Source organism: Carassius auratus, chromosome 19 (assembly GCF_003368295.1).
Source record: "Carassius auratus strain Wakin chromosome 19, ASM336829v1, whole genome shotgun sequence".
NCBI classification, from domain to species: Eukaryota; Metazoa; Chordata; class Actinopteri; order Cypriniformes; family Cyprinidae; genus Carassius; species Carassius auratus.
In genome coordinates, this window is record NC_039261.1 from 21,818,557 (window position 1) to 21,844,834 (window position 26,278).

Below are 26,278 nucleotides of genomic sequence, written 5' to 3' on the forward strand. Positions count from 1 at the left end.
ATAATATATTTATACTCAAATAGCTAATTTATTGTTTTAGCTATCCAATGGATACAATAAGATCAACTTGGAAAGTGTGTAGAAATCTGACAAGTTAGGCCTTACTTGTGTAATGTAGACACAAGTTCAGGTTACAATAATAATGCAGCACGTTTTCCATTTAGTATTCGCCCTATCAGAATGTTCTGAGATTACTTTTTTTTTTTTGTGCCCTGTTGAATAATGTTGTAATCCAAATTATGGTAATGATGATCATTAGTAGTACATTTAGAAGTGGCATTGTTATTATTTAATTAAAACATTATTTATTATATATTTTATAATGTCATATATTTGATGTATTATTATTATTGAAATTAAACTTATACTTATTCATAAATAATAATTGCTTCGCAATAATATATATATATATATATATATATATATATATATATATATATATATATATATATATATATATATATATATATATATATATATATATATATATATATAAGATTAATATATCAAATCATATCATATCATATCCATTTAGTCATTTAAAAAACTATTTTATCCAACGCGATTTATTATATTATATTATATTATATTATATTATATTATATTATATTATATTATATTATATTATATTATATTATATTATATGTCAAACTTAAAACCTGAAATCGCGGCGGTAGTAAGTCAGTGATATATTACATAACTCATGTAAATAAAAACACGCTGCTTGTCTGTCATCATGGGCAGAATCATGTTTCAAATGAGCCAATGGCGTCGAGCCTCTCGTTGTCTTTAACCAATAAGGAGAGACGTTGACAGCAGCCAAGGTTGGTTGAGTGACTCACTGGCGCTTAGCCAGTGAGCGTAAAGCTCGGGTGACGAGCAGTGAGCACTCACTTCACCTCTCGACGTCGGTCTGAGGAGAATCATAACCGTCACTTTCTTTTTGTTTTTACTGTCAGTTTTTAAATTAAAACTATCTCATAATCATCAGAACAGTATGCATTTGATATCCTTATTACTGTGAGTCGCTTTAAGGGATGAAAAAAGCGAGGAAGCGACTGTCGGTGAGCGGATCTCAAGCGTCTGTCAGGAAACATGAAGGTAAGTTACCGGGTTCCGGTCCAATTTTAATGTCCTGAATATAGGTGGGAGATTCATTATGGTTGGGTTAGAAGTTAGTTATCATGATGTCTCTAAGTTAGTGTTAGATCCATGAGAAAACCACTTAATGTGTTTGTGAGAGAATTATTATGTCACTGAATGTGTAAGAGATCCATTATATTGACAGCGAATGATTGACGGGTCCATATGGCGTCATCGAAGCTGAGAGAGACCTCTTATGTCACTAAATGAGTGAGAAATATATAATGAAGTCTAGCTAGTGGGTAATCTTTTATATTAATTCGGGATTCAAATAATCAAGAGATCTTACGCTGTTATTGTATTTTTTGGGTAGGTTATTGTGTTACACAGCATCATGTGACATCATGGTTTTGTTTCATATTTAGTTTTGCTGGCTTAACCACATAATTATATCTGTACATGAAGCTTTATTCCCAATAAGACTTATTTATCGTTGTCAGAGACTTTAACATTGTAAATACACAATTTAAACATTATCACTGCACTGTGCTTACATACAAGAAAATAAAAAACGCAAATATTAAATTAACATTAGTTTTGATTTAACATGTAGTGATTCCTCTGAGAACCACTGATTTAAGCCGTGCAATGCTCAGTTTCAGAGAAAATTTACAGCAAACTGGGCATTCACTTTGCTGCATGTTTAGTGTTAATTTTGCATCATGCTTCATAAGTTTGTATTTTATCTGCAGAACAGTTACCCTGGAAGAAACAGAAGCTCCTGGACATCCATCAGGCCCTGAACAGTGACCCTGTGGACATCGAGACCCTGCGGCGGGCGGCTGTGAGCGAAGGAGGTTTGCTGACGGATGACATCAGAAGAAAAGTTTGGCCCAAACTCCTCAGTATCAATGTGTACAGTCTGCCTGCCAAACCATGTAAGTGTGTGTTTGTGCATCTGGGACGTCCCACAGTGTTCAGTGTTCTTTTTTACATTTTTTATTTTTTCTTATATCCCTCATTTAAAGCCAAAGATGACCGAGAAGACCACAAAGACTACAGACAGGTGGTGCTCGATGTCAGGAGATCAATGCGACGCTTCCCGAAAGGTCAGTATCTGATAAATGAGTCAAAGAATATGACACACCATCACATGATCTGATTCAGTCACTCTGGACTGTTTGAGACATACTTACAGTCAGCACTGTTTGCATTTATTCATTTTAATGTCCAGCATGCCATAAAATCGGACATTCAAAATATAAAAATTCTGATTTGACTGATTTGTGTTTTTTTTTTATTATTGTAAATTGTGTGAGGTTTTTATAATGAAAAACTAAATAAATAAATAGATAAGCTAAACAATTTTAATTCAATAGCTTCTTCCATTTATTTTTTAAATAATATTTTAATAGCCTGGATAACAAAAATATTAATTATATTATCAGTAGAATATAACAATTAGAGTGCAATATTATCAGTATAGATTTTTGATTATTTGATTAATTCTAGATTAGAGAGTTAGTGAAATATTAACAGAATACATGTATTCATTTAACAGACGCTTTTATACAAACAACTTAAAATTCAAAATATTAATGCAACAAAGCAATTCAAAAGTTGAAAGAAATAAGATATTTATTGTAGATATGTATTTTTTTTATTAACTTTATTTTTCTTTCATATTGTTTTTAACCCTAAAATGTTCTATATTACCACAGTTAAATTAGATTTTAAATCCCAGATTTTCAATGTAGAGATTTGACCTCCTGACCTTTAAACACCCAGTTATTCCTCTTTATATAAATATTTGAAATTATGTAAGATTTTTTGTTATTCATTTTATTTATTTATTTTTACATTGCCAGGTTTAAATTTATTTTATTTAATTTTATTTATTTATTTTCCCCATTTTCACTGTGGTCACAGACTTTTGTACCTCATTGAGAACATCTAAATATTCTTCTGCATATTAATGTTTGCTTGTATAATCACCAATCTTTCCAGTGTCCTTCAGTGACGTTCTTTCACTGTGAATTCAGAACAATGCATTGATTGTGTGTTATCTATCCCAACACACATACCTTGAGCTTCCCATGTGATATTTGGAAAGTTGAGTTTTACACGTCATTATATCTACAGAGTTAGTTTGATCCTACTGGAATAATTAATTTCCATCGAACAGTGTTTTTTTTAGTAATGCGTTTGGTTTTGTGGTGGTGTGATTGTTCTCAGGCATGCGTGTGGATGAGAGAGAGGTTCTCCAGGAGCAGCTGATCGACATCATCCTGGATGTTTTGAGGAGAAATCCTCAGCTGCACTATTATCAGGGATATCATGACATCGTGGTGACCTTCCTGCTGGTGGTGGGAGAGAAGATGACCATCGCAATCATGGAGAAACTGTCCAATCATCATCTCAGGTGAATTAACCTGACCTTATGTTCTTCTTACAGTGTTATGTTTTGCTTCTTGCAACAAAAGAGAATTTAGTTTCACATAAGCATTTAAAAAATTTTTAGGATTATAAATCAAAAACTTGACTGATGCATCATCAACTTGCACATTTAAATTTGTGCATTTGCCAAGCGCTTTTATCCAAAGCAATGACATTTTATCAGATGCATTCCAAGGGAATCGAACCCATGACCTTGTAGCTGCTGCTGAGCTGCAAACATTACTTCTTTTTGTTTTGCTCTGATGTTGATAAGAATTCTTATCTTAAGTATTTTCTGTTTTCTTCTGCTGGAAACTGCAGGGATTTCATGGACCCCACCATGGACAGCACAAAGCACGTCCTGAACTATCTGATGCCCATTCTGGAGCGCGTGGACCGAGAGTTACACGACTTCATGATCAGGTAGACTGCTGATTAGTGACTGGTTATCTGTGATTGATCCACGTTCTTACATGCATGTTCTACACAGCTACAGTTTTTATAAAGATTAAACTTAGGTAGTTCTGGCTCTAAATTGATTGGATCAGGCATGTTTGAAGCTGTTGTAAATAACCAGCTGTGACTGCATATCAGTTGTATATTAATGCATCAGCCATAAACAGCCTCTGGTTTAAAGGCTTGGCAGAAGGTTGTTGTTGTCTTTTTTTTTTTTAATTGCTGTTGGTTATGGAATCCTGTTTCTGCCAGAATAATAAAAAAAACGGATTCTGCAGGTCTCAACCTCTTAACTTGCCCTTCCATAAGTTCTCAGAGTAGAAAGTCTTAAATTCATGAACTAATCACATTAAATATTGAATACGTTGCAGAAAATGAATATCTTCCTGATTTTCTTCTTCAATACAAATCTCTAAACACCCTTAAATCAAGAAGATGCATTTACTTGAGATATAAGTGTATAACAAAGTTGAAAAACTTAACAAAATTTATGTGAATTTGTGCTTGAAACTATTCTTTACATGTTCTATAAGCCTTAGATTTACCTTCATAAAACCTGCAAAACATTTTTTCTTGCAATTCTTATTTTATATCTCACAAATCAGATTTTTTATATAAATTACTGAGTGTAAGCAACCGTTAAGTCTGCTTAAAGAAATGTACTGCGTTAAATACAAGTAAAGATCTATCAGCAGCATCTGTGACATGCTGTCAATAATGACTTATGGTTATACGTTACCAATGTTATTTTATAAAGGATAAGTTCATCCATTATTGTAGTAGCCTTGAATCTAAAAGGGTGAATAACAAAACATGACATCCAAGAAAATAGAAGTACATGCCGAAGAATTGAACAGTGTGCTTCCTCTCCAAGTGTGTTACTAAAAATATGTTTGCTGTTACAAAATCAAATTGTCAAATATTTTTTCATGGTAATCGGTTTGTTTTGATCCCAGATCATTGATTTCAATGCATCTGAACAGCTGAGGTTAATATACTTCTCTGTGCTGAAGAGGGCAGCAGAGGGCATCTTAAACAACTACAGAGTCATGTGTTAACAGGTTTATCTTTGACTATTACACACTGTATGTGACTGTAAAGCTGCTGAAATCTGTGCCGTGGTTCTTGAATGTCTGTACGTTTGCTGCCAGTAGATGGGAGCTGTTTACACTGAATCAGGCGAGAGAAGAGGAGTAGCAGTGTGTAGTAGATGTACAGTTCACTTCACCTCTGTCAGATCAAATCTGATTTCCCTGCAAGGACACACACACACACACACACACACACACAGGCGCTTTATGAAATACTCTCACGAGAGACGGTTTTGTGTGCGGTCCTTTATCAAAGTCACTGTCACAGGGCTCAACAGTAAGGATTTGTTGATTTTAAGTTAGTGCTTATTGCTCTGCGATTTCATTTTTCAGTATTTATATAATTAACATAGTTTTTTTTTGTTACTGTTATAGTGTTTTTTTTATTGTAATATATGATAAATAATACTAATAATTCTGTTTATAATTTGCATTAAAATGTTTGCAGATAAAGAAGTATCGATTTTATTCGTTGATAGTTGAATCGTCATAGTTTTTGTCATTCAAAAAAAGTTTTGTCCATTATCGTCTCGTTGTCGTCATTGTTGTTGATGGACATTATGACGTAAATTATTTGTCAATGAAATAAACACTTGGTAACACGTGCTTTAGGTCGTGTAGTTTATTATATGTAGTTTATTTTTACATATTTTGTTTTAGTTGATTACTGTTATAGTGTTTTTCATTTTTGATGTTTTTCTTACTGTAATATATGAGAAATAATAGTAATAATAATGTTTATAATTTGCATTAAAATGTTTGCAGATAAAGAAATATCATGCATAATGTAATTGAGTTTATTTCTTTATTAAGAAATTAATTCTCATTTTATTCATTCTTGCAATCTCGATAAATCCCATAGTCAACTACAGTTGGGGCTGAGTAGCGTTCCGAAATTTTCGATACTGATACTGATACCTTGACTTTGATACCGATTCCTGAACAATACTTTTTTGATACCAATTTTAACAAAGGAACAAAATGTAACCAACACAGTATATCAGTGCAAATAGTTTTAATACTACATTTACACTAGTGTGTGTGTTTGTTTTAAAATGCATAGCTCAGACAGACTCCTCATTTCTATCCATTTTCCACTGATTTAGTGATGAGCATTAGCAGCTCCCAGCGCTGTCTGTCTGTTCTCATCCATGATCGCTGCTCTGACTCAGAGGTAATAACATATTTCATTTCAGCAACATCACATGGCCAAAACACACATTAGACGGCAATCGGAAGTTATTACAAACACTCGATGGTGGTTTAAAGTGAGAATATAATATAAGTAAAAGCGGAATATAAATCTTATTTATTGTCTAATGTAGCATGATGCTACAGTGGGCATGAATGGTCACGTAACACCAGTGTTAATTTTGAACCTTAAGCATTTAGGTTCATTAAGCCTTACATCTAAGGGGGCTGGCCTGGGACGCATTTACTCTAGAGCCTCATGTGTGAGCCACATCTCTGAGTGTAACCGATGACGCAGACCGATCTGTGTATTACGAACCACGAGAGCTATAAGGGCCTTTCACGCTTTAGCAGATGTAAAAACACTGATCGATCTGCGCCACGCTGCTTCTAGTCAAACACACATAGTGCTGCAGGTTTATTGGCTCACTGACGTTTATGAGATTAACTCCTTAGGTATCGAAATTTGGTACCTAATGACGAGACGGTTTTCGATATGCAATGGTATCGAGACAATTTGGTCGGTGTCTAAAAGTATCAAACTCGATACCTAGCCCTAGCTACAGTAGCTAGATAACACACACATTTCAATCATCAAAAACTGCTAAACCTCACAGAAAACAATATATTGGCATTTGCATAAAAATGCTTGTTCATAGTAAAGAAACAACATAAGGTTGTGTCGTATGAATGTAAGCCCTGTGCTGAAACTCACATAATGATCATCGTTATTGTTGATCCTAATTTAGACAGTAAAAAAAAAAAAGCTTGCATATTCCTCACATGCATCTTGAATGTTGTCAGTCTGTGTGGTTTGTCTTTTAAAACCTGATGCTTATAGATGCATGCTTTCTTGCTGTGTGAATGTTTTGTTTTAAGTGAAAACTGTTTGGTGTGGCAAGCCAACAAAGTTGTTGATATTCTTGATACATTGTTGATGTCGCCTTGCATCTGCAAGTATTCACGTAAACCTGAGGCTCTGAATTGCGTGTGGCTTTTCCGGCTTGCGTTTGTAAAAGCAGGTTATTTTAATGGCGACTCATCTAAAATGTAGAGAATAAGAGGTTCTTCATCAATATTGCATGTGCGTGTCTCGTCGCAGCGCTGGTCCACAGGTTTAATGGTGTTGCTCACTCAGGTGCTGTTGCTTTTGCTTTTATAGATCTTTCCAAACAAGTTAATAAAAATGCAGAACTTTTTAAAAGGCCATGGGTGGATGAGACAGCCTAAAAAAATAAATGTTTTTTTCCTATTTGTCTTTGTGCATCAGTCGGTCTTTACAGATAATATATTTGTGCCTAAATCCAAAAAGCATTCATACTAGAGATGCTCGATATTGGTTTTTTGCCAATATCCAATATGCCTATATTTTTTTTAATTAATTTTTTGTATTTTAGTTCTTATTTGTTAGAATTAAATGAACAATAATGAGGGTTTTTTGATAGTACATTGAAGTTTAAAAAAAAACTAAAAATAAACTATAAATAATTGCTGCATTTCCCCCCAGAAAGATGCAGTTAACCCTAACTTTGTATTTTAAGATTTAACATTTTTTACATATTACACATGATTAATGAATAAATCAGTATATATATATATATATATATATATATATATATATATATATATATATATATAATATATATATATATATATATATATATATATATATATATATATATATACACATTACATTTAAAGACATTATGGGACGATTCCGATTCAGTCCGATAATAAAGTGCATCCCTAATTCATACCCCTTCATTTTTTTTCATGTTTCCACTCCATACACCTTAATGACAAAGCAAAAACAGTATTGTCACAACTTCGTAAATGAATAATAATAATAAAAACAGAAATAGGTGCATTGCATTAGTATTTATACTCTTAACTCAGTACTTGAAGCACATTTAAAGCCTCAAGACTTTTTGGTATGATGCAAGCTTTGCACATCAGTCGGGTTGGATGGGGCAGACACACATTTTCAGGTTTCTCCAGAAATATTTGATTGGATTCAATCCCAGTTTGTGGCTGGGCCATTCAAGGATGTTCACAGAGTTGTCTATAAGCCACTCTTGCTGTTTGCTTAGGATCATTGTCCTGCTGGAAGGTACATTTTCTGCGCAGTCTCAGCTTCTGAATGCTCTAGACTAGGTTTTCATCAAGGCTATCTCTATATTTTGGTGCATTGAGCCTTTCTTCTTCTCTGATGTGTCCATTAGTGCCTGCTCCCAGCACACTTCAGTTTAGGGAGGGTGCTCTGCAGGTGATGAGAAGAGCTGGTGTCCTTTAAACATGATGTTTGGAATTGAGGTTCATTGAAGTGCAGCAACATCTGAACGCTATATGAATGCTCCTGAGCTAAATTTTGACTGTCCCAGATAAGTTTTTTATTTAATACATTTTCAAAGATGTTAAAAACCAGTTTTTAGCTTTGCCATTATTGTGTATGGAGTAATACTGTACGTACTGTAGTTTGAAGTGGGGACAAAAAGTATTTCAAAGCAGTTTAACATACGTCAGCATCACAACCAAACAAAAAAATATTGTATTTGTCAAATCTTGTAGGTCAATGAAAAGACAATAGAAATGTACAATAAAATGTACAAAATATATCTTTACACATTTTTATAAATTTTAATTTCCAGTTTTCTTAAACCAAATTTCCACATTTTGTAACCAATTAAATATGACTTTAAAATAATAATAATAATTGTCATGATTTTCTATTGTATAATTTATTGTAATTATTATGTAATAAAAAAATGAAACGTTATATTAAATATTATAATAAACTGTATAATAAACTGTAAAATTGTATAATAAAAATAAATGTATTTTACACTAAAATTACAATTGTACTGTTTACGTCTCAAAGCATTAGGAAGCATTTAAAAAAGAGAAGTTCCTCAGTGGTTTAAATGTTTAAAAGCAATAAATACATTTTATTATTTTAAATTTAATTTAAATTTAATAAATTTTAATAAATAAATAATAAAAAAAAAAATCTCATACAGTTGCCCATGCAATGCACTTACAGTTTCATGGCTGGTAAAATAAATAAATGAAATTCTGTGGCTGTAGTGCATCTGTAGTCCATTGGCGGGTCACTTTTGTTCTCGTCTTACACGTACTCGTGACCTTGCAGCACATTTACAGAGTGGAGAAAAGGCCTACAGCAGCGTTAAATTGTTTGTGTGGAATATCAGTGACATCAGAGACGGTGATGAATGAATGTGTCAGACATGCGTTCCTGTGTTTTGCACGTGCTAAATGCTTGGGTGGGTTTTTAGAGGAGTTTCAGGAGGATTCACAGGAGCTCTGCTGAGTCCTGTCATGTTTGGATGTCCATTTCAGAGATTATAGGCCCTTTCAAAGGTTGTGTTGCCATTGAGAGTGTTTACTTCTGCCGGATACATACTCTTCATGACACATACAAGCGTGCAGCCCCGTTATACATGCTTAATGCTAGTTTCTGTGTTTTTGTCATGGTCCCAAACCTCAGTTCCTGGGGCTCAATCATGAGTTTTTTCAAATATAAGCACGTGCTCTGAAATGACGTTGGAAAACAATGCCAAGGAAATGTTTCTCTTTTACATGCAGTTTAAATTCATTTAGTTTAAATAAATAAAGCTCAAATTGAAAAAAATTATAATATGAATTTATATATATATATTTTAACAATACATTTTTCAACTCGAAAGTTTATTTCATTATTACTAATAACATAATAACTAATAAGTCACTAATATTATAAATTACTAATAATTTGAAATGACTAAAATTAATAAAGACAAAATTACTTCGATTAATACATTACTTACATTACTACATTAATAAAAGTATTAATAAATTAACCCAAAAATTACTAATAGATTCATTAAGAAATTGCAGATAATTTGAGATTATTTATAGATTAATGCATTGCTAATAAAATTACTAATAAATTAATGAATAAATTACTTTTGCATTTATTTTAATTACTACAAGCTTAATGCGTTACTAATAAAATACCTAATCAATGAATGGATAAATTACTAATAAAATCATAATAGATTGATGAATTACTTATAAAATGACTAGTAGATTAATGAATAAATTACTAATGAATTAATTTAAATAATTAACAGCTTAATGCATTTCTAATAAAATACCTAATAAATTAATGGATGAATTACTGCTAAAATTAATAAATAAAAATCATAGATTAATGCATTACTAATAAAATAACTAATTACTTAGCAATTTATTATTTAATCTATTAAAGAAAACTGCTAATATATTAATTGCTAATAAAATAAATAGATTAATGAATAAATTCCTAATAATTTAGTTTTTAAAATCCTAATAGACTAATGCATTACTATTAAAATGACTTATAGATTAATCAATAAATTGCTAATTAATTAAATAAAATTGCTAATAGATGAATGCATTACTACTAAAATGACTTCTAGATGAATAAATGCTGTAAAACATATTGTTAGACATTGTTCGTTCATGTTTTCTAATGCATTAACTCAAGTTAACAGATGAGAGCTGATCACTGATTGTCTTTGTGTTGCAGGTCTGAGGTGGGCACTATCTTCGCCCTGAGCTGGCTGATCACATGGTACGGTTACGTCCTGTCAGATTTCCGGCATGTTCTGCGGCTGTATGATTTCTTCCTGGCGTCTCACCCACTGATGGCCATCTACTTCGCCGCTGTGGTAAGGAGGAGCGTCTCTGCGGTCTGTGCTTTAGTCGCTCCATCTCCAGCCTCTCAAGGACGTCCAGCAGTGCTGTGTTTGACCTTCTCAGTGTTCCTGAGAGAGAAGGGTCTCTAAAAATATATTTTAACATGACTGGGCATCCTTAAAGCTCAACACTCCTGCCACAAGATGCTGAAAAAGCCACTTTCACATTTACCATGTTTCAAAGTAGGGATGCACGATAATATTGGCACAACATCGGTATCGGCCGATAAAAGCTTAAAATGACCATCATCGGTATCGGCCGATATGAATATTTCTGCCGATGAGCCAAACCAATATTCTCCAAGTGAAATAATTGACCTGTTTTTCAGGTGTGAATGTCTGTCTACATTTGTAAAATAATACATTTATGGTAGAATCAGTACAGAAGAGATACATGGATTTCTCTTCAGTAAAATTAAAGTTTAAATATATCAGGTGAAAATGTTTATATATATATCGGTATCGGTATCGACCAAAATTATTTTGAAAATATCGGCATATCGAATATCGGCCAAAATCCAATATCGTGCATCCTTGTAACATTGTGCTGTCTTCTTCATCTGCCTGGGTGACAAGCGCTTTAGTTTAGTTTCATCTATCCAAATTGACTTTTTTTTTTTTTTTTTTTTTGGCAAGGCACATTAAGCAGGTTTTTATTTTAAAAGGGCACAGTATTATTTATAAAAATACAATACATTTCAGTTTGAATTATTTAACTACTAGTCTACTAACATTTTACTACTAAATTATTAACTTATTTCAGCTTCTTATTTTGTTTTCATCTAATATATTATTATTATTATTATTATTATTATTATTATTATTATTATTGGTAGTAGTAGTAGTAGTATGTTAATTTAATATTTATTTTTATGATTTTTAAAAAAATACTGTTTAGTTTTTGTTTATTTCAGTTTTAGTCCTTAATATTCTTCAACAAACTTTTTCATTGCAGATAGAAACCAAGGCAAAACATAATAATTATTATTATTATTATTATTATATATTAAAATAATCATATTTATAATAATAGTAATTATTATTGTTATTATATTTACATTTTTATTTCAGTTTTTGACCTTTTTAATACTTCAACTTAGTTCAGTTATTTCAGTTAATAATTTTCATTTATATTTATATGTTGTAGTAGTAGTAGTAGTAGTAGTAGTATGTTAATTTAATATTTATTTTTATGATTTTTTAAAAATACTGTTTAGTTTTTGTTTATTTCAGTTTTAGTCCTTAATATTCTTCAACAAACTTTTTCATTGCAGATAGAAACCAAGGCAAAACATTTTATATATTATTAAATTTTTTTCATATTAAAGGATGACGTCAATAATAATAATAATAATAATAATGTTTTATTATTTTCTTAATATTTCTTCCATTTGTTTTAATATGAAATAATAATTATAATAATAATAATAATTATTATTATTATTATTATTATATATTAAAATAATCATATTTATAATAATAGTAATTATTATTGTTATTATATTTACATTTTTATTTCAGTTTTTGACCTTTTTAATACTTCAACTTAGTTCAGTTATTTCAGTTAATAATTTTCATTTATATTTATATCATATTTATATATTTTATTTTATTTCAGTTACTGAAAATGATTTTTCATAGTTTCCGGTTTTAGTTAACAATAACAACATTGGTCTTTACTGGTCATGTTAAATCTCATCAGATTGCCAGTGTTGATTCACTCGTTTACATGTGAGCTCTAAACAGGTCATTTCTCATTAACTAATTAATGTCTGCATGTGTCCATCTGACTTGTCTAACAAACGGTCTCTATCCTCAAGGATGGCACTCTTTTGCTGTGAACAGTAGTTTATAGTTTTCCCATGATTACACTGAAGTTTCAGTCAGTAGTGAGAGTGCAGATCAAGAAGCTTTTGTACTCCTAAAGAGGAGTTGTTTACCATGTTGTGCCTCAGTATTTGTTAATTCACTTATTTAGGCGATCGCTAAATTCAAACAACAAACGTGGCTGCACTGAGAGGGGTTTTCTTTATTTTTCCACTCCTTCCTCATTTGATGCAGGAATCGAGGGCACTTTGTTGTAACGGGATCAGTTAATTAAACAACTCTAATGAATTCACCAGAGGTTTGTGTGGAAGTGTGCCTCTTTCTTCTGTCTCCACGAGCCGCTCCCCTGCTAGACACAACAGCGAAAGCAAAGGGGGCCAGCGGCCGTTTGAAGTCAGGAGAAGAAAGCCAGCAGGAAATGTAGTTCTTCGGTGCACTCCCACACTGCTGGACGTGACCCGGCTCAGCTCTGAGCTGCTCTTATTTGACCTGTGCTGGGAGGGACTGTAGACACCCGTGCTGGAGTCTGATCGGCTGCAGTGAACCACTGGTGTATTTTACAGTTAGTCCTTACAGGCGGCTCAGTGCTGTTTGCTTGTAAGTGAAGAAAACGGTTTAGTCTTGGTCCAAAATGTTTCTTATTCTGACCAAGAATCACCCACTTAGATGGGAAGAGACTGAGCATGTACATTTACAATCAGTCACATTTTTTTATATATATATTTTTTATTAAAACTATCTGCACATAAGAAGACATTTACTTGTTTTACAGACTTGTTTTTTGAAAATGTGTCTTGAATTAGAATTAAAATTAATTTTTCTAATTTGTCTAAAAAAATGTTTTTACTTTAAAACAAGAAAAGCTAATAAAATAATACCAAGTAAAATAAAATAAATGAATTTAAATTAACTTAAAGTAAAAAAAAAAAAGTTTTGCGTGTTTTGTGTGTATTATAATTGATTTACTGTATTGTACTGTACAATTAGAATAATTGTTAAGTTTAATTTGTCTTATCTTTGAAACATAATAGATTTGTGATATGAAGTTGTCTTATATATTAAATATATTAAGATTTATTTTCAGAGATTACATCTTGAATTAAGATTAAGAACTACATCCCTATTGTTTTTTTTATATACTTTTATATTATTCATTTATTATTTTAAGTTTATTATTATTTTCTTATTTAAACATCAATTTAAAAATGTTAAGTATAAATCGAACAGAATTACTCGTTTACTTTAAAAAAAACAAAAAGGGGTTCAGCACAAAGTTTTGTCTAATTAGTTTAGTACTGTGGGTTTACACATTGATTTCTTGTTTTTCTTTTTACTCAAATAAAACCTGATTTATTTCACAGTGGACTATATTGTTCTGTTCATGGATGTCTAGTTTACATGCTACTAAGTGATTAAAAAACTATTCTTTTATATTTTTCATATATTAGAAGTTATGAACCTTTGTCTACTTCAACAAAATTCTTCCTCAGAAGTGTAATTTTAACATTTTTAACACAGCATTTGTGTCCCAGTGGACGGTTATACTTGAATAAAGCCAGTCGATCAGATTGAATTGTCAGTTTTGTCTACAGTATGTGTCAGACGGTCAGTGAATGGACTGTGGGCGGCCCGTCTGACGCGGAGACTAACAGACCTGTGTCTCTCTCTCTCTCTCTCTCTTTCTTTCTCTCTCTCTCTCTGTCTCTCTGATCAGATTGTGTTGTACAGACAGAAGGAAGTGAAGAGCAGCGAGTGTGATATGGCCAGCGTTCATCACCTGCTGTCTCAGATGCCTCAGGATCTGCCGTACGAGGATCTGATTGGTCGAGCTCAGAGGCTGTTCATGAGCTGCCCCCCCTCTCTGCTGACCCAGTCTGCAGCGCTGCAAACACGCAACATGTGAGGCTCTCGAACACGCTTACATGCACACACGTGCACTTTAACAAAGGTTTTCACCTCTTCAGAGAAGCATAGATGCTTATAAACACTGCATGTTTTGGAGTGAAGCACTGCAGTGTGTTCATTTACACATGAGCAGCTCATAATCTGGTGTTTTTAAGATATGTTTCACTGTAAATACTGTGCCACACAATCTCTGTCAGTGCATTTGGGAATACAACATGCACCAACCAGGGGTGCGTTTCCCAAAAGCATTGATAGTTAACTAAAGCCTTTACTTCCATTGAATTACATTGCTAACGACGGAACTCAAGACCAAAGTTGCTTTTGGGAATCGCAGATTTTTTTATGAGACCGGTTTATAAACTTTTTGCCAACAAATGAGCTTTAAGAGATTCCTGTTGTTTTTTGCCAAAGGGTTTAATGTTTGAAAATTAAGAAAATAAGATTTCTTTAATTTATTAATTTCTATAATATTTTGTATTGTTATTTTACAGCTGTAAACAAATTAAATTATTTTGTTATTATGCTATAAAATAAAATATTTTATTATTGATTGATATTATTGATTTTATTAAGTAATGTTTTGAATTATTTTTACAGAATATTTGATATATTATACTATTTATTTTACAGTACAATAGTATGACAAAAGTTATATTTCTTATTCTGTTTTATAATTTTAATATTTTTTTATTTTCTTAAATATTCTATATATTATACTTTTTATGTTACAGTATGATTACAATATTGATGTCTTATTTTTTTATAATAATAATAATAATAATTTGTATTAATATTAGCATTTAGTATATACTCACAATATGATTTTATTTTATTTGTATTTATTTATTTGCCAAATTCTGCACCCCTACAAACAAGCTCAGCAAACCTGGAGATCTTTAAAAAAATTAGCATTTTATTAGCTTTTTTCTGTCTCCAAATCGTTCAGCCCTAAGTAGTGTTCTGTACTAGTTCCAGTGTTGTTACACTGTAAGATACTGTGCAAAAACACTTGTCATCTTTGGTCTGGAGGGGTGTTTGTTTTCACCCGTGTCCATCAGGTGGAGCTATTGAGTATGATATCACTTCCTTTGCACACGGTGAGACTGTTGCGCCCCTGTTGTGACGTGAAGGACGCTCAGCCGGAGCTGTCTGCGTCTCGCTCCTGTGTGTCTAAACACTCGCTGTCAATCTGACGATTGCATTCGCAGATGCAGGTGAAGCCACTTTAATGATTTATCTCTTACGGCAGAAGGAAACGATTCCTCCGGCATTCAGCGGGAACTGAATTTGAGTCCCTCCGTGCTGAAAAAGCCATCAGAGGAGAGATCTGTCTTGTTTAAGAGCTCCCCGCGTCTGCTGTCGCCTATGAAGATTAAGAGCGAGAGAGAGACACAAATGAGAAAAAGGAAGTGACAGAACTGAGGATGAGGGGCAGCGAGATAGACGGCAATGAGAGAGAGACCTGTACAAAGACAGAAACGCTATAGCGAGAGAGAAAGAGCAACAAACACAGACAGAGAGTGCAAGAATGACTCTGTATGCAAATCAGGCCTGCAATAAGGAAGCTCCGCCTCATTGGGTTATTAAAGCTCTGCCCTGATTTGCATAACTCCTCCCCCACCAGCATCTGTGTCCTCACTGCAAGCAAAGAACATACGTGTGTGTGTGTGTGTGTGTGTGTGTGTGTGTGTGAGTGAAATGAGCAGTCTCTCTTGAGGCCGTGACCTGTGACCTTGATCTCTATTGTTCTGTTTGACCCTGTGGAGTGCTGTAATGAGGAGTGACACGTACTCCCTAATGGCTTTGACCCCCAAATGTTCTTCATTAAAACCCCCTGCACACCCCTCAAGCTAACACCCGGCCCTCCGCGCGCATCTGACTTCATAAACGCAGCAACATTATATTATCACCGAGACTGATGCTCTGATCTCAGCGTTTGGGGTTTGTTAGCGCTGCCTGTTGCCCGTTTGATTAGATCTGGTGTGTTCAGGAAAGAAAATACTGGAGGAGAACTAACAAGCATCCGTGTCTTTTGTTGGATGCTGAGAGTCTGTAGACCGAGGGTGTTTGTTTGTATGCAGATTGTGTGCTGTAATTGTAGCATTGTGTCTCACAGTTGCATCTGTGTTTTGTAATTGCGACTATGTATCTCACAATTCTGATTTTATATCTCCCAACTGCATCTACTGTATTTTTTATAACTGCAGCTTTATGTCTTAGTTACAATTGATCCTGCACAAAAACCCGCCCCCCTCCCTCACGCCACACATCATGTTCTCACAAAGAGAAAAATACATTGTGGAGCAAACACTGATGACACACGGACACATGAGACAAGAGCAGGCTACTTTTGGTATGAAACAAGGTCTCAGCTTTCAAATGTGTTTATTTTTTAAACAACAAATAGCTCTTTGTGGTTCTTTAATGTGTTGAGACCGATCTCTGTAGCCCCTCAGTTCAAGCAGCACGTCAACCGATCGTCTCTTCCTCTTTACTGGTTATAGCATGAAATAAACATTAATGAACATCAGAAGGTATCTTGTTTCACAACGTGACTTTATATCTCCAAATTTTTCGTAATTCCAATTTTACATAACCCTGTATTCTTTCTTTAACCTTGTATGTCAAAACTGTGCCTTAGTATCTCACAGATCTTTCTTAATTGTGACTTTATATCTTACAGTACTTTAATTTTTTGTTGTTGATGCTATTCAATCGGAGAGATACAAAAAATTAAAAGCCACTATTATTAGTAACAAATTTGTAAAAATTTTATCTTACATTTCTGACTTTATATCTTGCATTTGCATCTTTTTGTAATTGAATTTATATCTATATTTATATCAGTTACATCTATTTTTCAGAATTGTGCCTTTGCATCTTAATTTCATTTACTTTTGTGATTGTGGCTTTACATATTGCAATCATGATTTTAAAGTCATTATTTTTTTCTAAATTCATGTTCCTGGTCTAATTTCTTTTTTTTTTTTTCATGCATGTAAAAAAAAAAAAAAAAAGCAGTGTATTGCATAATTCAAATCTTCCACTAAAATGTAATAAAACTTGCTTCGCTTCTGAAGCGACTTTCCTTGATGATGTCATATGCCACACAGGCTGTTCGATAATGTTAACCGAGGGCTAAATAGTTTCCGGACTGAGGTAGTTTTTCATATTCATGTAAAAACTCGCATTTATGTTCAAATCTTTCATAATTTAAAAAGTTAATCTGGGTAGGTGCCATGAAATGCATCAGCTACCCAGATTTAGATAAAGTACCACAGGGTGTGAAAGATGTGCCAAACTAAACGGAAAGATTTCAGGAACATGACACCCACATCTACCTAGAGCTGGTCTGAAGCCTCAAGCACGTTTATAAATCGTTTTCATACTTTGGAAAGGCTGAGGCGAATCACTCAGTGTGTTGCATGCTTTATTGCATATGAGTTTTTTAGGGCTTTTCCTATTTTGTTTATTTATTTTTAGATCTAGAGAGAGTGCAAGGGGAGAGATAGACTAAAATAATCTGAGATTCCCGATTAAACACTAGGCCATTGCTAGGTATAGCTTTTTGTTCAGTATTTCTCAATCCTTTTCCTACAGAACCCCACAAGCATGCATGCTTTGGATTATTTGACATGCCTTATTCAGGTCACGGATGCTCTTGATGAGCTAATGAGCTAATCAGTAGAATCAGGTATGTTAAATAAGGGAGATCTCAAATATGCAGTGATGGGTTTGAGAAACGCTGCATTAGATTTACATTAAAGGTGTGATCTTTGTTTGATGCATTGCCTAAAAGGTTTGCAGTTTGCAGTTTCTGCTAAGAACCAAAGTAATGTTCACCAATTCCTACACTACAATGAGCTCTTTTGATAAAGAAGGAATCACTGAACTGGCCGAATCATCTTAGGATCATAAAATTAATGAGTAAACAAACGCAGGGCTTAAAGGAATAGTTTACCCAAAAATACTAATTTGCTGAAATGTACTCGCCCTCAGATCATTGTTTTTTTATTAGAAACAAATGGCATTACATCACTTGCTCACCATTGGATCCACTGCAGTGAATGGGTGCCGTCAGAATAAGAGTCCAAACAGCTGATAAAAACATCACCGTAATCCACAATTAATCCATCAATTAATGTGTTTTGAAGCCAAAAGCTGCATGTTTGTAAGAAACAATAATAACGCTTTCTTCAGTGAAAAAAAAAAAAGTGTTACTCATGTTGTCTTACTTGAAAATCCACCAACATATTTATTTAGAGCTGATTTGGACCGTTTTTGCTTGTAAACAGTGCTTGATCTCTGCATATGTCTCTCCTGATTTAGACAAGACTTTTTAACCGGAGGAAGTGTTATGGATTATAGACTCGTATTTTAGCCGGAAGCAACGGTTTGAAGGAAAAACATCTTAATGATAGATTTGTTTCTGACAAACATGCAGCTTTTCACTTCAGAAGACATTAACTGATGCAATGGAGTGGTATGGATTACTTGTGGATTATTGAGAATGACTCTCATTCTGACGGCACCCATTCACTCCAGAGGATGTGATGCAATGCTACATTTCTCCAAATCTGATGAAGAAACAAACTCATCTACATCATGGCCTGAGGGTGTGTTTTTTCATTTTTGGTTAAGTATTCCTTTAAAGAAAGTTCAGTTAACCCACTCCAAATTTAGACTTTGTGGTGGGTGGCATTATGTGCATCCAGCTCCTAAATACTATCTATTTAACTTGACTTCAAAGCATCATTATAGACTTGGATTCCTTGGAACATTTAGGTGAACCAAAGTGGAGCTATAGAGCATATAGGAACCTTTAACCCTTTAACCTCCACTTGGAATTCCTGTGTGTGTCCAGTAAGCAAAGGCCTTTGGTGCATCACAGCATGCTTGAACGAGCAGCTCCTGTTGACGTGACAAAGAGCCAGCACTTACGGGTCATCAGGACATCAGAGCTGATTCACAAAGACCTGCAGGACACACACACACACACTTTCACACAAGCCAAGTGCAGACTGATGGGTAATTGGGCATACCATCTCAGCAGCAAGTGTCTAATAATAGGGCCATCGTGTGTGTTAGATGGAAGGACGCATTGAATTAGAGCATCCCACTGAACTGTGTTAACCCATAACGTTATGACAGCGAGAGAGGGCTTTAAGTATATGCTCTAAAAGCCAGTAACGGGCTCCCAAGGCTCTAATGGTGATCAGGTTTACAGGCATGTTACACCTGCAGGAGAGCAGGGGCAATTTTAGGGTCAGTGGATATTCAGTTCTCATCTGCAGAGCCCATAATTGTATTATTTCCAATAAAAAATGAGAAAAGAAATTTGCCACATATGCCTTTATTCTCACTTTTGATCAATTTTATGCATCTTTTTCGGAACAAGACTAATAATTAAAAATCTCATTTTCTTCAAATATTGTGTGAAATATATAATTAGTGAATATGTGGTTTTGTCATAAGATGAAAAATATATATGTGCAAATCAATTGAAACATGTAAGCATTTGCACACAGTTTTTACGCCCTAATAAAAGTGTGCATGTGATTAGTGAAGGAGACCTTCACAGAGGAGGAAGATGAGGGGAGGATTTCTGTAAAGACTGTGGAGTTGTGATGGTTTGACTGAGTGCAGCCGTGGAAATGTTCTTCCAGTGTAAACACATCCATCATCTGCTATATCTTCCTCACCACAGCAAGAACAGATTGAGCAAGAGGAAGAGAGCGAGGGGAAAAACAGAAGAATGATGTGACAGAGGTCACACAATCTGCTGCTTCTGAGAGAGGAAACGGTAAAATTAGAAACTCTTTTAGAGACAAGAGGGAGGGGGAAAAAGCGATCAAAGACCATCAGACATGTGCCACCTTGAAGAGAGCAGTCAGAGGAAACCAAAGACTAAAATACATCTCTGAAGTTGAGGGAAGAGAGATTCCCTGCAGAGCCCATCGCTTTGGGAGTTAAAGGGACAGTTCACCCAAAAAATGACAATTAGTTAACTATCCTCTTCTTTGAAACCTGTCTATACTTTGTACCTGAATCTTTGAGAAATCTTCACCTGGTTCTTGCCATACAACAACAGGTCATAGTTTCATATCTGATGAGCTTCAAAAAGGACAAAAACACCAAAAAAAGCACCATACGGAAGTCTTCTGAAGTCATGAATAACTTTGTGTGAGGAAACGATCAAACAAAGCTGTTCTCCATTCCACATGTTCACGAGAATCAGTTGTTTTTGGCACCACGGATGTCAAAATCTGGTGCAGTGCAACAAGGTACCATTTTTGCACTAGCGCTAACTTTAGATCTTTCCAGCAGTGTTATTCAACGTCATTGATATATTGTTATATATCTTTTTTTTTTTTTTTTTTTTTTTTTTTTTTTGGTATTTTGAATCATTACTTTTGGTCATTTTGTTATTTTGTTGTGTGTTTTTGGTTTTATAAGTAAAGTTAAAGTAACAAATATTGAAATAAATAACCTGATGCAATGAAACTAGGCACCATTTTTGCAAATATGTGACCCTGGACCACAAAACCAGTCATAAGGGTACATTTCTTGAAATTTAGATTTATGCATCATCTGAAAGCTGAATAAATAAACCGTGAAATATGTGAGAAAATCTCTTTTAACCTGTTAAATGTCACCGTCCCGTATACGGGACGCCTAAATTTACTTCAATATGTTACAATTATATCCTAATCTAATCATGACAAACTATATATCGTTGGAAAGGTCTAAGACTCCTAAATAGATATTTGACCATGTTTTGTTGTTAAAAATTATGAAGGAACAGTAAAAGATTAATTTATAAAAAGAGTGCACCTCAAAACATATACATCATAACAGGAGTTCTGACCTTTGTCACAAAAAATCTACTCCGCTTCCTTTTTCCCTACCACATGTTTTAGTAATCATCATAAATTATATATCATTTGAAAGCTTATATACTCCAAATTCATCTTATGAAAACCATTTTGAAATCGGACACTGCGTTACCATGGAAATCATACTTTAAAATCTTTTAGCGTGGTCCTCCCCCTTAGTGGGAGGGGTCATATTCCAAATATATTACGGTCTTTTAGAATCAAAACTTTTCATAATCTTGACAAAATACATATCGTTGGAAAGGTCTGAGTCTCAAGATTCCATATTTGGTGGTTATTTTGTCATAGACATAATATTGAGAGAGAAATTGATACATTTGTGACAAACAAATGCATCCAAAAAATTCAATGGAGTTTCAATGGCCCCCGGTGGCTTTTTGTGGTATAACGCCTAAACAAAATTGCATATGAACCTACATTTTTTTTATATCAACTTCAAATTTGGAACACAATTTATTTAGACATATGGCTTTAATTTTATAGCAATTTTGGATTAAAACATATTTTATAAAATATTTATTTTATATAAAATATAATAAAAATAAAATAATAAATGTATTTACAGTAAATTTTAACTTCTATAACTTTTTTATGCTTTCATTTTTTTAAATGATTTCACTTCTGCAATAATCTGCAGATTGTCTTCTTTAAAAAGAGACCAACCTTTGGTCTGTATTCAAAAGCGTTTATGAATTATAACAATTTAAGTGTGAATAGTGTACTTTCACGTGTATGTTAAAAAAATGGGGGTGACAGTTAAAAGGTTAAAGTTGTCCAAATGAAGTTCTTAGCAATGCATATTGCTAATCAGAAATTAAGTTTTGATATATTTACGGTAAGAAATTTACAAAATATCTTCATGGAACATGATCTTTACTTACCATAATATCCTAATGATCTTTGGCATGAAAGGAAAATCTACATACAATATTTTTTTTTCTATTTTCAGTTTTCTTTTTAATTTTAACCTTTTAGGATTGTTTTCTTCATTTGTATGTTATTTTGTTATTTTTGTTATTTAAGTGTATATAGGATTAGAAGTTATAAAATGTTCCATTGGCAACTAGATCAAATATAATGTTATATTTAGTATATTTTATTTTAAATCAAGTAATAAAACCTTTTTTCTTTTTTTCTTTTTTTTTCTTTTTTTAGTTAACGATACTTACAGCACTTTGCACAAAGCTAATATTTGACTTTAGAAGAGCTGGACTGTGGTGCAGTTCTTTTGTGTTTCTAGTAACCTGAACGATGTGGATTCTCAGTGAACTGACGCTGAATGGAAAAGCACTGCGTACAGCTCCTTTCATGAGCGGTTCAGGCCGGCTCTGAGTGACGGCGCTCTGTGGGTCTGTGTCGCTGCATTAGACTGGGGTTTACCGCTGGCTCTCCCGGGCCTCCGCTGGTAAAGGGAAAGTTTAAAAGTTAATTGCTCTGCTGTTACCTGTCAGCTATTTTCAGCAGTGGCGCATTAGCTGTAGATACTAATGAGAACTGGGGAAAACTGAGAATCAGAGGCAGGAGAGCAAAAAAAAAAAGCACACAAAACAATGAAGACTTAAAGTCGTTGAGCCCGTCAGCGTCTGCCTGTGGTATTTCTTGTACAAGAGCCACTTTTTCATTAAATGTTGAATGTATTTCTGGCAGTTTTATTATCTTGAGTGAAAGACATTTGCATTCCATGTTTACTATTCTTCCATAGAGACCGTAATGAAATGGAATTGAATATTTTATGATTTTTTAATGATGTTTTTCCTCTAAACTGTGGAGAGAGTGTCGTGTAGCCCTCAGCATGGGCTCCGCAGGACTTGGGAAAACTCTGGAAATGAGGCTCTATCCGTGTGTCTGATTGAGACCAGAGGCCATGAGTCCGCTGCAGTTCCTGCTTTCTGCTTTCTGAGGTTTCTTTTGTTCTGTACCTCACTCACTCACTCTTTTCTTGTGTTGTTCACTAACTGGGCGTTCAAACCTGACCTTTTTGTTGGTTGCTTGGTTTCTGAAATCTCTTATTGTGTGTGGTTTTTTTGATGCATGTTAAAAAAAAACGTTCTCTTATATGTTCACTAGGAAGTTGCAAAATCAAATCAGTTTTAACTGGATGTGGTTTTGAGACTTTATTTCTCTTTCAGTAAAGACTAATGTTGCTTTACCGCTGACTTGTATCACACATGATTATGATACTGTAGAGATATGACCTGGCATAGTTCTTAGGCTTAATCAGCATTTATAATTTGTTGAGTTTGTAGTATTGCTGTCGATTGACTTTAAACCAAAGTAACTGAACTAAAGCTAAAAATACTAAAGATGTATTTTAACTTAATTTAAAAAGTAGCAGAAATAAATGGAATCTTAAAAATAGAAAAAACTTTATTTTATTTTTGTTGTGGAGGCAAATTTCAATTTTTTTTTGTTTTTTTTTAAGTACTAAAATGATTAGAACTAAATTTAAAATATATTATTTTATTATTATAATCATATATGTGAAGAACTACAATTTATATAAAATGTCTAAAATGACAAATCTACTAAAACTATAATTATTCAAGTTCAAATACAAAAAAAAATGTTTAAAGTACTACAATTATTTACATTTAAATTAAATTAATAAAAAACATAATAGACATTTTCAAAAAAGAAAAGAAAAAAGAACTTAAAAAAAATACAAAAATACTACAAAATTACAAACAGTTAAATAAAAATATAAAAACCTAAATACACAAACAAAAGTCTTAAAACTTCAATGAAAATCTAAATGGAATATTAAGATAATTATTAAGATAAAATAGTAGTGAAGTGACACTGCTCTCTGTTTCTCCGTTTCTCTTCTCAGAATCGCCATCAGCACCTTCACAGACTTCCAGACGTCTACACTGAAGCAGCGTCCCGACTCCGTCCTTCGTCAACAGCTTGAAAAGCGGCATGAAACCCAGCTAGCCCTTCCCATGAGCCCCCAGCCAGCGAGCACTAACCAGCTCATCAAAATGGCAGTGTGGGGTCTGTCGGCCACGTTAGGAGCGGCGGCGCTAGCTGTGGCTCAGACCGCCATGGACTGGGCACCGGAGTTTCTCTCGCAGATCTTCTGACACCAAACGCCTCGCTCACGTGTGACAAACAGGGTGTATTGCAATTGCAGTTGTATGTGTTAAGTGATGCAAATCACCTGGAGAGAATGAATCTGCTGCTTATTTATTTCCGAACCGTGCTTTTTTTCTTATTTATAGATTTCAGCCAAGCTAATATTGGAGAAGTGGGAGGAGTCAAGCAAGGTTTTTGTAATCATAAGCATTTCTGGATGTCGTTCCATCAGCAGAATGTCAGAGAAAGTGCTCTGCTAGGCCGTTGTCAACAGCACAAATTATTAAATGTTTTTTTTTTTCTGCCGTCAGAAGTGAGTGAAGCTCATTAAGAGGAGAAAACGGGTGAAGGCTGAAAGACCACAGAGACCCGCTGGTGAACGCAGCACTTTACTACAACAACAACACAGTTTATTCTAGAGCCAGATCAACCTACACACGCTTTCAGGTCCTTCAGAAATGAACCAGTGTCCTCTGTGCACACATTATACAGTCGATGCCTTTCTCAAAAAAAAAAAAAAAAAAGATTTACTTTAATAATATTTTCACTGAGAAACTGCTAATCAATTTCACAAATAATTACAACACCAGGTATCATTAAACTACTTTTGAAGCAAAATCTTACTACTACTGTATTGTAGTCAACCAAAACCAAAACAAAACCTAAAACCAAAACAATACCTGTTCTTGTCTTAGGACAACATTTTTTTCAAATGTTGACTATTGTGGTGGATTGCTTACCAATAATAATCTGTTACTGATTACTGATGATCAGTTACTATATATAAATACATAAGTTTACCCTAATTTAATATTTTAGTATTTTTAATTTTAACTTAACTATGCTTGCACAGTTATTCAGAACGTAATGTTTGTTCATGATGGACTGCTGTTTTTGAACATATTTATCTTGTTTTAAGTATTTCTGGGCACACTGTAAAGAGTTATTTTTAAGTAGTTGTAAATTAAACTTTTTATTTCAGTGCATTTTTCCTGAAAAAAAAAGACCTATTAGTAAAAACTCAACTCATTTTCTTTGTTTCTTCAGTAGAACACAAACCAAGATTTTTAGCTCAAACTGCAATCTATCACTCTTATTATGTAAGTGGATGGGAATCACAGCTAAAACATACATAAAAAAAAAAAAAACGTAAACCAAATTAACACTGCGGCTCGTGACGATACATTGATGTGTAAAGACACAAAACAATCAGTCTGTGAAAGAAACCGAACAGTATTTATAAAATGTTTTACCTCTGATTCACACAATGTACAAACTGTTAGACCTCTCCTGAGCGTATTCTCAGCAGCAGGTGCGCGAGGTGTCCTCTTCTTCTTCTTGCTTTACAGCAGTTCACAGACGTTCATTACTGCCAGCTATCTCTCAAATAGACCATTGACTCTCCTAGTTGAGATGGTAAAGAAGGTAACCGCAGTTAGTGTTGAAGCAGCCATGTCAGGGAGATGCTGTGTGTATATAGGCGAAATCAAAAGCACTTTATTTGAAAAGCAGATGCATTTAGGAATCTTTACGATTTACTTAAACTTACTTAACACAGAGCAGCCGTGCATTTTATGGAACT

At 33.8% G+C, this 26,278-nt stretch overlaps 1 protein-coding gene across 3 annotated transcripts; it reads left to right on the forward strand.

Moving 5' to 3' along the window:
- Positions 1-868: 868 nt before the first annotated feature.
- LOC113119830 (TBC1 domain family member 20-like) lies at positions 869-25,830 on the forward strand. Of its 3 annotated transcripts, XR_003294523.1 has the most exons (9): positions 869-1,101; positions 1,836-2,021; positions 2,112-2,192; positions 3,319-3,505; positions 3,841-3,942; positions 10,825-10,966; positions 14,535-14,719; positions 24,452-24,887; positions 25,008-25,830. XR_003294523.1 is itself a non-coding variant. In XM_026289501.1 (8 exons), the coding sequence occupies exons 1-8, from the start codon at positions 1,038-1,040 to the stop codon at positions 24,702-24,704; spliced, it is 1,200 nt and encodes a 399-aa protein (XP_026145286.1). In that variant the 5' UTR covers positions 869-1,037; the 3' UTR covers positions 24,705-25,830. The 3 variants fall into 3 exon arrangements, 2 of the variants coding, with proteins under 2 accessions (XP_026145286.1, XP_026145287.1); XM_026289501.1 differs by having other exon boundaries at positions 24,452-25,830; XM_026289502.1 differs by having other exon boundaries at positions 1,841-2,021; positions 24,452-25,830.
- The last annotated feature ends 448 nt before the right edge of the window (positions 25,831-26,278 follow it).